We start from the raw sequence: 13795 nt of genomic DNA on the forward strand, positions 1-13795 counted from the left end.
CAGAGATTCAAAGCAGGCTCTGATGGCCCAATTCACCAAAGGTAAACCCCCCAATTCCCCTTCCCTTTACCCTTAAAGCAGCTGACAAGGAGAAAGATGACTCTTCTCCTCTCAGTTAGCTGAAGCAATCGGGGTTTTACCCCAGCTCAGTATATTGGGTAGTGGGGAGAGGGGAACTCTTCTTGGCAATGTGAGTGCTTGGTAACTCAGATTTGTTGTTTTGGTTTTTTCATCTCTCTGTCCCTCACTCTCCTGGGAGTTGTGTAGCACTGTTCTGATCTGCTGACCACCCCCAAAGCAGGTCCCTTGGACAGCTTTTGGCTCTTTCTCAATTGTTATTGTGAGAGTATTGAGCTCTGCCTCTTAATCCAATACTGTCTTCTCATAGATCCCTTTTATCCTAGAGTCCTGATCCTACTGTGGAGACTTGTTTGCCAGGAGGGGCACCATCTCTCATTTCTCTCTCCCTTGCTCCCTCCACTGTAATCACAGTTATGCCTCATCTGTTGTGTGCTTGAGAAAGCAAGCAGGCCCTGAGTTTGTTCCTCAAATCCCTATTTAGCTGAGCACTGAAGCGGACTGTCAGGACTAGTTTGGGACAGAAGATGTGAGTCAGTGTCCAAAAAGTTAGGCATAATAAAGAATGATGGGAAACAAAGTTAATATACAAAGTGGAGATTTTTCAGCAAGAAAAATGAGATTGATAGCACTGGATCTTTGATATGGGCCAAGAATCTAGTCTTTTACTTTGCAGCTGTTTATTTGTTTTAATTACTGTTTGTGCTCAGTGAAGTATGCTTGCTCACAAGGCTTTTGTGGGGTGCTTGGCATTGGCTATGAAAGAATATGCTGTAGTGGGGAGCTATGCCAGGTTATGACTGGCAGACAATTGGAAAAGGCTGGGTGCTATGACTATGTAACTGGTTCTTAGACACAGAGGATTTATACTGTGTGTATTAGTCAGCCAAAGGAGTGCTGAAGCAAAACACCAGAAATCTGCTGGTATTTATTTAGAGTAGGAGCTTACAGTTACCAGGCCATAAAGCATAAGTTATTTCCCTCACTAGAGTCTATTTTCACATGTTAGAGCAAGATGACTGCTGATGTTTGTGAGGGTTCAGACTTTCTGGGTTCCTCTGGGCTAAGCTCCTCTGTTTCCTCCACAAGGTCAGCTATAGACTATCAGGCAAACATCTTTGTCTCTTTCCCCAGGGCTCCAGTTTAAGACTTCAGCATCAAATTCCAACATCAAAACTCCAACATCAGAAACCCACAACTCTGGCTTTGCCCTGCCTTTTATCTGTGAATTGCCACCCACTAAGGGGTGGGGACTCAATGCCCTAATGACATGGCTCAATTAAAGCCTCAATCATAACTCAATCAGGCCTAGGTACAGATCAGATTACAAACACAATCCAATATCTATTTTTGGAATTCATAACCATATCAAACTGCCACACTGTGTAAGCTGAAAAACAACATTATTTTTGTCTTCATTGTCCTATTAAATTTGTGCAGTAGTAGTAATTCTATCTGTGTGAAAACTTAATCCTTTACATTTTCCAGTTACTCTATGATAAGAAATATGGTAAGTACTATGATTTAAGTGGCAAATATGGTCTCAATTCAGAAATGAAATACTCACTCGATAATCAAAACTCTAAATTTGATTTCAACATAAAGTCTTCTCACCTCTTCCCTGTTAAAGGGTTTTTTTGATCTGGCTATTGACAATGGGAAAGGGAATGTAGTCGTTCTTTTCCTTTTTCCCCTTACCACAGTTTCTTGTCCTTTCTCAGCTTGTTGTTATCATTCTAGGTTTTTTGGGACTTCCTGTGTTTATGGGAGTTGGCACAGAGAGGAGAAAGGGATATTGAAGGAGAGGGTGAGCATCACAATTCTATCCAACATCCCTTCCAAAACCTTCTAAACCTTCTTCATAAAATTCTCTGTCATTTCTATTTTTTTCATATCCCTTAAATGAATGTGTAGGCTTAAGGTTTTGTACTTGAGTTTTGGTTATTTCCATTGAAATTCTGCAGATAGTCTAGCACTTTCTTTGGAATGCAGCACCTCATGTATCCTGATGCTTCATTCAAAAGTTCTATTTAATATCTTGTAATGATATTTGTTATAGGGCATTGTGTTATATGAATACTACTCCCTGGGAAAAGAGCTAAACTCTGTGTTCCTACCTAGAGAATTTGTTATCTTATAGCCATTCTTCAAGGACCAATTAATATAGGCCATCTGGTTGTTGTTTTAGTAGCAGTGAGCAATAGAAATGTACATTTGCCCTAAGAGAGCTTCGAAAAGTTCCTGAAAGATTGACACCAACTTATGCTCTTAATCAGATGTAATGTGGCTAGGGTAAAATACATGCCATAAAAGTAAGTTTCTAATGGTTGTAGCAGAGGATAATCTCATGCAATGGCTAGATCATAATTTTTATTTATAATGTATTTGGAATCCTCAGGGCAGTCCAAGATAGAATCTATGGACCCCATTCTCAAGGGTGCTCAGGTATTTGAAGATTACATCTTGTATATTTGGGCCTGAGTACAGAATGTTGGATGGAGAAATTAGGGTACAGTTGTTTATGACTTTGAAGGAAAAGTTTCAGGTTTTGTCATAAATGTACCATAATGAGTTGAGGAATGGAAGATGACAAAGTGGCAAAAATCCAAGCACAGGGTACTTTAAAAAAAAAAAAAACTTCTCACTTCACACTATATTAAATACTCAACTAAAAATTGTCAAATACCTGAACATAACAGCTAGGACTATAAAACTCTGAAAAGAAAATATAGAGGCATCTTCAGGACCTGTGTTAGGCAATGTTAAATTAAGCATTGACTCCCTATTCTCTACTCTCATTCTATCTGGTAACCTATAGTCTAGATTCTAACTCCATGAGTTTGCTAATTTTAATTATTTCATATAAGTGAGATTATATAAGATTTGTCCTTTTGTGTCTGGCTTATTTCACACAACATGATGTGTTCAAGGTTTATCCTTGATGTCACATTATCAGAAGTTTATTCTTTTCATGGCTGAATAATATTCCATTGTGTATATATACAAATTTTGTTCATTCATTGGGTGGTGGACTCTTGGGTTGCTTCCATCTTTTGGCAATTGTGAATAAGTTTGCTGTGAGCAATGATAAGCAAATATCTAATTGAATCCCTGCTGTCAGTTCTTTTGATTATATATCCACAAGTGGGATTACCAGGTCATATAGTAATTCTATATTGAATAGAGAAATGTCTATTCAAGTCTCTTGCTCATTTTTGTGTTTTTGTAATTGAGATGAAGTATTTCTTTACATATTTCTGATATTAAACCCTTATGAGCCATGTGCTTTCCAAATACTTTCTTCCATTGGGTAGGTTGCCATTTTACTTTCCTAATAAAGTCCTTTGATGTGCAAAATTTTTTCATTTTGATCAAGTGCCACTTGTCTATTTTTTTTCTTTTGTTACTTGTCTTTTGGGTGTAAAGTCTGAGAAAACATTGCCTAACATAAGATCCTGGAGATGCTTCCCTATGTTCTATTTTCAGAGTTTTATTCTTCTTGCTCTTATGTTTAGGTATTTGAAAAGTTTTAGTTGAATTTTTTATATGGTGTGAGGTGGGGGTGCACCTTCAGTCTTTTGCAAATAGAGATCCAGTTCTCCCAGCACCATTTGTTTAAGACAGTATTCTTTCCCAATTAAGTGGTCTTTGTCCCCTTGTCAAAAATCAATTGGCCAGGAAAGTGGACATGGCTCAACTGATGGAGCATCCGCCAACCATATGGAGGGTCCAGGGTTCAATGCCCAGGGTCTCCTGACCTTGTGGTGAGTTGGCCCATGAGCAGTGCTTCCACACACAAGGAGTACTGTGCCACAAAAGGGCACCCCGCATAGGGGTGCCCCATGCGCAAGGAGTGCACCCTGCAAGGAGAACTGACCCACGTGAAAAGAAGCGCAGCCTGCCTGGGAGTGGTGCTGCACACACAGAGAGCTGACACAGCAAGATGATATAACAAAAAGAGATGCAGTTTCCCAGTGCTACCTGACAATGCAAATGGACACAGAAGACACAGCAAATGGACACAGAGCAGACAACGGGGGGAAGGGGAGAGAAATAAATCTTTTTAAAAAAATCAACTGGCCATAAATGTGAGGATTTGATTTCAGAACTCAGTTAGATTCCATTGGTCAATATTTGTCCTTGTGCTGGTACCATGCTCTTTTGATTACTCTGGCTTTATTGTAAGTATTATGATGAGGAAGTGTGAGTACTCCAACTTCCTTCTTCTTTTTGAAGATGCCTCAGTGCCCCTTACCCTTCCATATAAATTTGATGATTGGTTTTTCCTTTCCTGCAAAAAAAAAAAAAAAAGTTATTTGAATTTTTATTGAGGTTGTGTTAAATCTTTAAATTGGTTTGGTATAATTGGCATCTTAACAATATTTAGTTTTCCAATCGATAAACACAGAATAGCCTTACATTTATATAGATCTTCTTTGATTTCTTTTAGCAATCTTGTAGTTTTCTTTGTATAAGTCCTTTACAATATTTATTCCTACATATTTGCTCCTATTAATTACTATAATAAATGGAATTATTTCTTAGTTATTCTACTAATTGTTCATTACTATTTTACAGAAACACTACTGATCTTTGGGTGTTGATCTTCTACTCTGTTACTTTCCTGAAATAGTCTATTAGCTATAGGAGTTTTGTTGTGGATTTTTCAGGATTTTCTGTATATTGAATTATGTCATCTGCAAATAAGGAATGGTTTCCTTCTTCCTTTACAATTTGGATGCCTTTTACATTTTTTCTTGCCTAATTGCTCTGAATTTGAGATTCTAGTCCAATTTTGAATAACTGTGGTGACAGTCGGCATCCTTGTCTCATTCCTGATCTTAGAACAAAGCTTTCAGTCTTTCACCATTGAGTATGATATCAGCAGTGGGTGTTTCATATATACTTTTTGTCATGTTGAGGTGATTTCCTTCTATTTTTAATTTTCTAAGTGTTTTTATCAAGAAGGGGTGCTGGATTTTGTCAAATGCCTTTTCTGGTTGAATTGTTATGGTCATGTGGTTTCCCCCCTCATTCTATTAATATGGCATATTACATTAATATGCCATAACTTTCTTATTTTGAACCACCTTTGCATGACTAGCATAAATCCCACTTAGTCATGGTGTATAATTCTTTTAATGTGCTATGGGATTCAGTGAGCTAGTATTTTGATGAAGGCATTTGCATCTATATTCCTAAGCAATATTGTTCTGTAATTTTCCTGTGATATCTTTATCTTTTCGGTTTGAGGGTGAATAATTAGGCAGTGTCCCTTCTCTTCAAGTTTTTAGAGGAGTTTGAGCAGGATTGGTGTTAATTCTTATTGGAATGTTTAGTAACATTCTCCTGTGAAGCCATCTGGTCCTGACCATTTCTTTAATGGGAGGTTTTTGATTAATTCAATGTCACGACATTTACTAGTTATTTGAAAATGTATTTCTTCTTGAAACAGTGTAGGTAGCTTATCTTATCGATACAAACCTGACTTCAATTGAATATACATATGCTATTCTTATACATCTCTGTCCCCCACCATTTTTGGACTTGTTATAAATTACATTATTGTTTGTTGAAAATCATAGATTCATCATTATTTTTAAGCATTTGCATTTTAGCACCAGAAGGAACTAAAAAGTGGAGTTATATACCAGAAAATACAATGATATTGGCATTTATAATTACCAAAAAGGTTACCTTTCCTGGAGGTCTTTATTTCTTTATACCACTTTTAATCACTCTCTGTGTCCTTTCCTTTCAGTCTGAAGAACTCCATTTCACACTGATTGCAGGGCAGGTCTAATAGTAATGAACCCTGGCAGCTTTATTTTTTTTATTGGGAATGTCTTAATCTCTTCCTCGTTGTTGAAAGAAAATCTCTCTGAATATAAAATTCTCGGTTGGCAGGTGTTTTCTCTCAGCTCTTTATTATGTTAAACTACTGCCTTCTTGCATCCATGATTTCTGGTGAGAAATCAGCTCTTAATCTAATTGGTATTCTCTCATACATAACATATTGCTTCTTTCTTGCAGCTTTCAGAACTCCTTTCTTGTACCTTGCATATGATAATTTGACCAGTTTGCTATTTATACTTTCAGAACTCTCCCCTTGTCTTTTGCATTTGACAATTTGATCAGTAAGTGATAGGGCATATTTCTTTTCAAGTTTTTCCTGTTTGGTGCTCTCTGGACTACTTCAATGTGCTTATTCACATCTTTTGCTAAGTTTGGAAAATTTCCTGTCATCATTTCTTTGTTTATTCATTTTGCCCCTTTTCTCTTTTTTCTCCTTCTGGGACTCCCATGATGCATATATCAGTTTGCTTGATATTGTCTGAGAGGTCTCTTAGACTATTTTTGCCTTTCATAATTCTTTTTCTTTCTGCTACTCAGCCTGACTCATTTCAATTGTCTTGCCTTCAAGTTCACTGATTCTTTCTTCTGTTAGCTCCAACCTGCTGTTGAAAATCTCCTGGGAAACTTTTCATTTTGTGGTCTTCAACTCTAGTTAGTTCCCTTAAAAAAATTTCTGTCTCTTTTAGACTCTCATATTGTTCCTGATACCTTTTAGTTTCTTCTCTGAATTTTCCTTCATCTCCTTGAACATTTTGAAGATCATTTTTTTTTTTTAGTAGGTACTGGCAATTGAACCCAGGACTTCATACATGGGAAGCAGGCACTCAACCACTGAGCTACAGCCACTCCCTGAAGATCTTTTTTTTTTTTTTTTAATTTCTTCATTCTGTACATCTACAGTCTGCTCTTCTTCATTGATATTTTCTGGATTTTTGTCCTTTCCCTTTGCATGGACCATCATTTCCTATTTCTTTGTTCTTAAATCTTTCATTGCACGTTGTACATTTTAATATTTTAAAATGCTAACTCTAGGGTTTATTCTCAGAGATGCCTATTTCTTGAGTTTATATCCAGCTGGTGATACGACAGAGATTTTCTTGAGTGTCAGGAGAAAACAAAACCAAGCAAACCTAAGCAAAAATACCTTTTACCATCTTTGCAAATTGACTTTGTGTTGGCTCATGCTCTCCATCAAAGTCCAGCCCTCTGGAAATTCAACCCAAGGTGAATGCCAAATAAGGATCTTCTCTGTTTTTTTTTTTTGGGGGGGGGGGTCTGTGTCTTGTCCTGGGCTTGTGCTTAGTAGTGGCCATAGGAATTTCCATGTTTACAGGTGCTTGAGTGCCTGCTCTACTTCCCAGCAAACAGACTCACTCCCTCTCCCTGGTGTTCCATTGCAGGATTTAGGCAAGTCTTTGCCACAGTTCACCAGCTTCACTTGTTTATTACACTGCTTTCATTGTATCAAGCTGCAAAATCTTGGGTGTGTGTGTGTGATACACTGGAGATTAGTTCCCAAGTCAGTCTTTCCAAGCCAGAACAAGGTCAGGAATTCACAAAGGGAGCACTGGCTGACTCCAAACTGCCCTGGAACTAGTGAGGGGCCAGAAAGCATGCAAGGAGCTTTTTTCACAGCTATCTAAAGCTGCAATTTCTTAATTGGCCCCTGTCCAACAAATGCAGCCCTTCTATGTCCTCTGCAGCTCTGAGGAAACATTTCATCTTTAGATCTCTTCCCCTGACTTTGTCTGGGGTATGTTGGAATAATGAGCACCATTACAGCTGCGACACCTGTGTTCCAAAGTAGGTAATCAGTGATTGGACCACCCAAATCTTCAGGAACTGGATTTTTATGTCCCTTCTGGCACCAGTAAGCTACTTCAGGGGCCAGACTACTGCCTGCTGTGAGAGTGGGTATGGCCACTGGTAACGGATCAATTTACTTTTACTTACCCTAATTTACCAGCTTCTCCCTCCCACCCTTCTCTGGATGCTGTATATTGTTCTCCTGGACTGTGGATATTTAAAATAGCTGATTCAGACAGTTCCTGACTGTTTACTAGTGTTCTAGTGGAGGGGCTGACTCCTGGAGCTTTCTACTCCACCATCTTCCCCCCGACCCCCTTCCTACCAGAGTATGTTTAATGTGAATAAAAGGATTATGAATGGGGGGTTTGAAAAGAATTTTGAAGTACTGAAACAACATTGTTCAACATGGTAACCTCCAGCTACATACGGCTATTTAAATTTAAATTAAGATAAAATAAGAAGAGAAATTCAGTTCCTTTGTTGTTCTAACTACATTTCAAGTAATGAATAGCTAGATGTGGCTAGTGGCTACTGTACTAGACAGCACAGATACAGGACATTTCCATCATTGCTCTTATTCAGATGGAAGTAGGACAGCCCTGGTTTGGAATATACTCTCTGGGGCATGGAACATTTTTTGGGATATATGTCTTTGAAGGGATGAGTGTTGTTACTCAGTCTTGGAAATTAATTTCCTATCTATGCTACTTTTCCTAAACTCTGGCCTCTGGAAGCTCCATGAGTTAACCAGTCTAACATTCCCTAGTAAAGTTTGTACTCTGGAATATAAAGAAGCAGGAAGCCATTTAGAATATCTTCTAGAAGAAGAAGCATCCAGTGTCCAATAGTGGCAATTTTACCACCATTTCTAGATGTGACTACTGAGGCATTAAAACAGGATTTCTTAAACTTTAATGGGCATGCAAATAGTCTGGGGAATCTTGTTAAAATGTAGGTTCTAATTCAGATGATATGAAGTAGAGCTGCAGATTCTGCAATCTTGAAAGCTCCTACGTGAGGCTAACACTTCTTATCCACCACTGTGCTTTGAATAGTCAGGCAATAAAAAATGGCATCAAGAATTAGCAGTTTGTTTTTACTTCCTTGTAAAATTTTGCAGTTTTTACAAAAAAAATAGATAATGCTGAGCTTCCAAAATTCTATTTTTCAAATAAATTCCCTCTTGTAAATTTTGTTTTTGCACTTTAAAGATTATGTTTAGGTTTTACATATTTGCTCACAAATGTAATATAGCTTTTAATTTGCTGAGACAAACTCTTAATTTTAATAGTGATCCTATGAGGTATTCAGTCTTTCAAGGAGTTTTCTAAGCTTTTGGCCTTAGGCCAAAGACTTCAGGCTAAGTTTAGTAGCTGCTAGGAATAATGTTAAGGAGAGGCAGTCACTGGAAGTGGGAAATTCAGAACATTTTGAAACATTCATGAACTTACATAAAGTGCCAATTGCAAAATATTGACCTGGTTTAAAGGTAGCTGGAGGTCCAGCTATACTTACTGTCAAGGAGACCATCCCCACACATAGAAAAAGAGATTTTCAAAATTCGAAACCAATAGCTGTACTTACATATCAATATCTTCATTTTAAATTGAATTAATAACTTTAGCATCATTTGAACTTTTATCTGTAAATCATCCTCCACAATGTGATTGTTACATGTAGTTTATATTTTTCTTTCTTTCATTAAGAAATATTTATAGCACTTATTAAAGTTTTGGGCACTGGCAAAACAACTGTGAATTAAACAAAGATCCTGGGTTGATGAGACTTACTTTTATGGGAAAACAAATAATAAAGAAGTAAATAAATTTAATAATTTGTGACGATAAGTCCAATTAAAAAAAAAGAATAATGAACCAGAGAGTAACTAGTTTTAGGGGACACTCTTAGGGTGATCTGGCAAAAAATCATTAGGAAGTAATATTTGCACAAATATGAGTAACATGAGGAAACAAATCATGATAATATGAGGAAGAGAAGAACAGCAAAGTGAAAAGGTCATATGTAAGGAATAAACTTGGTGTGTTGCAGGGAGATCAAGAAAGCCAGTGAGATGAATGCAAGGTACAAGGGAGAGGAAATTGGTATGAGATGGTATTTGGAGAGCTAAATAGAGCCAGATTAGGTATGTGTATTAGTCAGCCAAAGGGGTGCTGATGCAAAATACCAGCAATTGGTTGGTTTTTATAAAGGGTATTTATTTGGGGTAGGAGCTTACAGATACCAGGCCATAGCGCATAATTTACTTCCCTAAGAAAAGTCTGTTTTCACCTGTTGAAGCAAGATGGCTGCTGACATCTGTGAGGGTTTAGGCTTCTTGGCTTCCTCTGGGCCGAGCTCCTCTGTTTTCTCCACAAGGTCAGCTGTGTGCTATGAGCCTCTCGAGAGTTTGCCTCTCTCCACAAGGTCAGCTGTAGACTATGAGGTCAATGGCTCTGTCTCTCTCCCTGGGGTTTCTGCCATGTCTAAGGAGCTGTCTCTATTCCCTCTGTGTTCTTCTCCTGGCTCAGGTCCTCTCTTCCTGGGGCTTGCTTCTCTTTCCTCTATGAGCTTACTTCCTGGGGCTCCAGCTTAAGACTTCAGCATCAAATTCCAACATTAAAACTCCAACATCAGAAACCCTCAACTCTGTCCTTTCCATGCCATGCCCTAATGATGTGACTCAATCAAAGCCCTAATCATAATTTAATCATGCCAGATTATAAACGTACTCCAATATCTGTTTTTGGAATTCATAACCATATCAAACTGCTACAATATGTTAAAAAAATCCAGGGAGTCTGTATTTTTTTCTAAATGTGTTTGCATGTATTTAGGGTTGTTTTTTTTTTGTAGGAAATCACAGGATTTTATTTATTCTTTTATGAAGTTCTCCTCCTTTCTCAGATCACTGGTTTTGTTTAAAGGCCCCGCTCAACTGTCAATCCCTCCGTCAAGCCTTCTGAACTTTCCCGAGCACTGTCCTCTCCTTATTGTTCTCAAAGCTCTTTGTACATTGCTCTACTATGGTACTTAGAATTTATTTTCCAACTTATCTTTTCCACTAAACTGCTACCTCTCTAAGGGCAGGGATTGTGTTTTACTCAGCTTTCTTTATGCCCAGCTTCTAGAGCATTGCACAGCATAGTGGTGTTAAGTAAATGATTACTGAACAAATTAATAGGGTTTGTCTTATCCCCTGTGCTTTTCTATTAAATTCCAGGCTCAGTTTCAAATATCTACTTGTATTTTTAATTGACAGGTTTTCCTCAAACTCAACATGAAAAACTCATTATCTCTTCCTAACCTCTCGATTTCATTGTTAATATGAATATCTTTCTAGTTTCCTGGTAAGAAATTTTAGAGTATTTTGGTTCCTCTCCTAATGTTCGGTATTTCCTTTAAGTCATTGCCTCTAACCCTGGTTTAGATTTTCATCACCTAATTTCTGGAAAAATATTAAACAAAACAGACTTTAGGCTGACAGTACAGTCATTCTGACTCAACTTTCTTCTCTCCTCAAATTCATTTTGCGTATCTTTGTAAGTTCATTTTCACTGAACTTCTTCATTCATATGTTCATGCAGCATTGTTCCATTCATCAAGTATTTTTGCACAATTAATATGGGTATGTCACACGTCATTCTCTTGTATAAAACTGATGTCAGAGAGGCCCTGGGAAGTCTTGGAGAAAAACCCAACCTAGTGTAGGAAGGTTTTTGACACAGTCACAAGAAAGAATTCAAAGACTAGTCATATAGTAGCAGGAAAATTTAATGTACGGTGAAAGTATACACTCAAGACAGGAGTGTGTGCATGCTTGTATGAGTTGCAACAGTCGCACGTGCTGAGGTTTGGGGGTACTGTTTTATTAAGGCTGGGGTCACCCCCCTCTTCCCCCTCCATGTAAATTAGCACTTGTAAGTTCCAAGATTCTCATTAGTTTGCCTTATGCAAAAGAGGGATTGAATACTACAACTTTTTATTTTTCCATATTCCTCAAAGTGAGAACTATCCAGAGGAGGGATTGGTGAATCATATCATGGTCAGATGATGGGTGGGTCTTTTGTCATCTGGTATACTTAGGCATTAGGCCTTTGGTGGTTGATTCCACTACAGTTAGGTATTTTCTGATGGTAATTTTCTGTTGGTCCTTTTCCTTTGCCCAGTTATCTCCCTTCTCCTACCTTTCCTTACCTCAAAACCTTAATGCTCATATCAACTAAAAAAGATATTTTTATCTCCATTTTGCAGGTAAGAAAAATGAGATTTTGATGTTAGGATACTTGCCCAAGGTCACAGTTACAACAACAAGAAAATGGTGGAGCTGAGATTTGAACACAGGTCTACTTAGCTGGTAATTCTGAGCTCTGCTTCATCAATGCATTAGCGAGTTTAATTCTTGCTTAATTTTGGAGAATTTCCAAGACAAAACACCAGCCCATCATAAACTTCTCATTACTGATGAACTCTTATACTATATTTCATATTTGAAATAATTTCTTAGTTATGCCATGTGCATTGAGCTTTTTGCTTCAAGTAGACTGCAAGCTTCTTTTAAAGAGACCATGTTAATACTATAGACCAGAATTTCAGTAAGGGTCTACTATTGTGCAAGGCATATAAGTTCTCAGTGACTAATTTATAAACCTTTAGCACGCCTTGGCACGTATGCATATTTAATAAATGGTACCAATGATTACTGTTTATAATCACTCGAAGGGACTGATGCATCAAACTGATAGGAAACCAGGAAAGTCTGATTTCTAATTTAGTTCTGCCTTTTTGCTTGCCCTCCGTATGATGAAAAGTTAATTTAGTACATTTCAGTCTCATCCCCATCATTTCTGTGAAGCAGTGTCAAATATAGTCATCATCACATCAACAACAAACAGCAAAATTCTGTCCACTGCTCAGCTTTATATTTAGGGTACTTTGGAGAGCTACAAACAATGGAATAGCTAATTTTTTGAGTTGAATGGTCATTATACTTGCTACTCAGCTATCAATCTAACTTCGTCTAAGCTCAATGCAGTGACTCGAAGTGTCTTCTCAAGATTAACAGGCTCAAGTTTCTGATGCACAGAGCTTCCTACTCTCAAGCATCTCTCCTGCCCCATAATCCGTCCTTTCAGTCTTCATTCCGAACAGCACTGGCCCAGATCCAGCAATATAAAAGTCTAGCCTTCTGGCCTCACTTTGTGAGGTCCAAAATTGCAGCAAAGCGGTGGGCTGAGCGCCGTGGGAGTCTGGTTTCCCAGGTCTGAAGACCAGCCCCGCCCATTGCGAGTGCCGCCGCGCCGCCGCGCCCGTCGCGTCACGCTACGTCACACGCTCTCCCGGAAGTGCCGCTTACTAACTGGCGGGGGCGTGTCTCCGGACGACTCCGCGTGTAGTTACCCGAGAAACGCGGGAAGTTGGGCCCAGGCGCTGCTGCGAGCGCTGCCGAGATTGTTTAATCTTTTCCCGGGCAAGCCACGAGCTTGTCCGCGAGCCCAGAACGTGAGCCCGGTTCAGACACGGGCGCGGCGCAATGGAGGTAGTGGAGGCCGCCGCCGCTCAGCTGGAAACTCTGAAATTCAATGGTACCGGTTTGGGGGTTGGCGAAGGTCAGGCGGCGCAGTCTCCGGGTTCTGCTTCTGCTCCAGAGCCACAGCGGTCGGGTGAGGGGTCTCTGGATGCAGGGCCGGCCGCGGAGGCCCAGCCTGCCGGGGAGCAGCCACCTGAGCTCGCCCTGAATTCCGCCGCCGGTGGGAGTCCGGCGCCACCGCCTCAGCCCGAAAGGGGATCCGGCGAGAACTGCGTCACCGGCTCGGGCGCCGCGGATTCCGCGCGGAACCGGCGTTCTTTGGAGACGTCGGACTCGGACTCGGACTCAGACAGGTCGGGTGCCTGCCGGCTCCAGAGCTGGGGGCAATGGGCTCGTGTGACGGGCGAGGAAAGCTTTGGCCTTGCGGAGGGGGCTGGGCCGAGAGCATGCCCGCGTGGTCTCCGGCGGGAGGCGAGAGGGCTGATGCTCCGGCGCACGTGGTTACCTGTAGCTGGGCCCGCCCAT

The 13795-nt window shown here is 39.6% G+C and overlaps 1 protein-coding gene across 1 annotated transcript in view; it reads left to right on the forward strand.

Annotated features, from left to right (window-relative positions):
• Positions 1 to 11505: 11505 nt before the first annotated feature.
• NAF1 (nuclear assembly factor 1 ribonucleoprotein) overlaps positions 11506 to 13795 on the forward strand; it is a 37433-nt gene continuing 35143 nt past the window's right edge. The window contains exon 1 of the mRNA XM_004450803.4: positions 11506 to 13623. Coding sequence (XP_004450860.2) covers positions 13274 to 13623 — 350 coding nt within the window. The 5' untranslated portion in view covers positions 11506 to 13273. The remainder of the gene's footprint in view (positions 13624 to 13795) is intronic.

Source organism: Dasypus novemcinctus, chromosome 1 (genome assembly GCF_030445035.2).
Source record: "Dasypus novemcinctus isolate mDasNov1 chromosome 1, mDasNov1.1.hap2, whole genome shotgun sequence".
Lineage (NCBI taxonomy): Eukaryota > Metazoa > Chordata > Mammalia > Cingulata > Dasypodidae > Dasypus > Dasypus novemcinctus.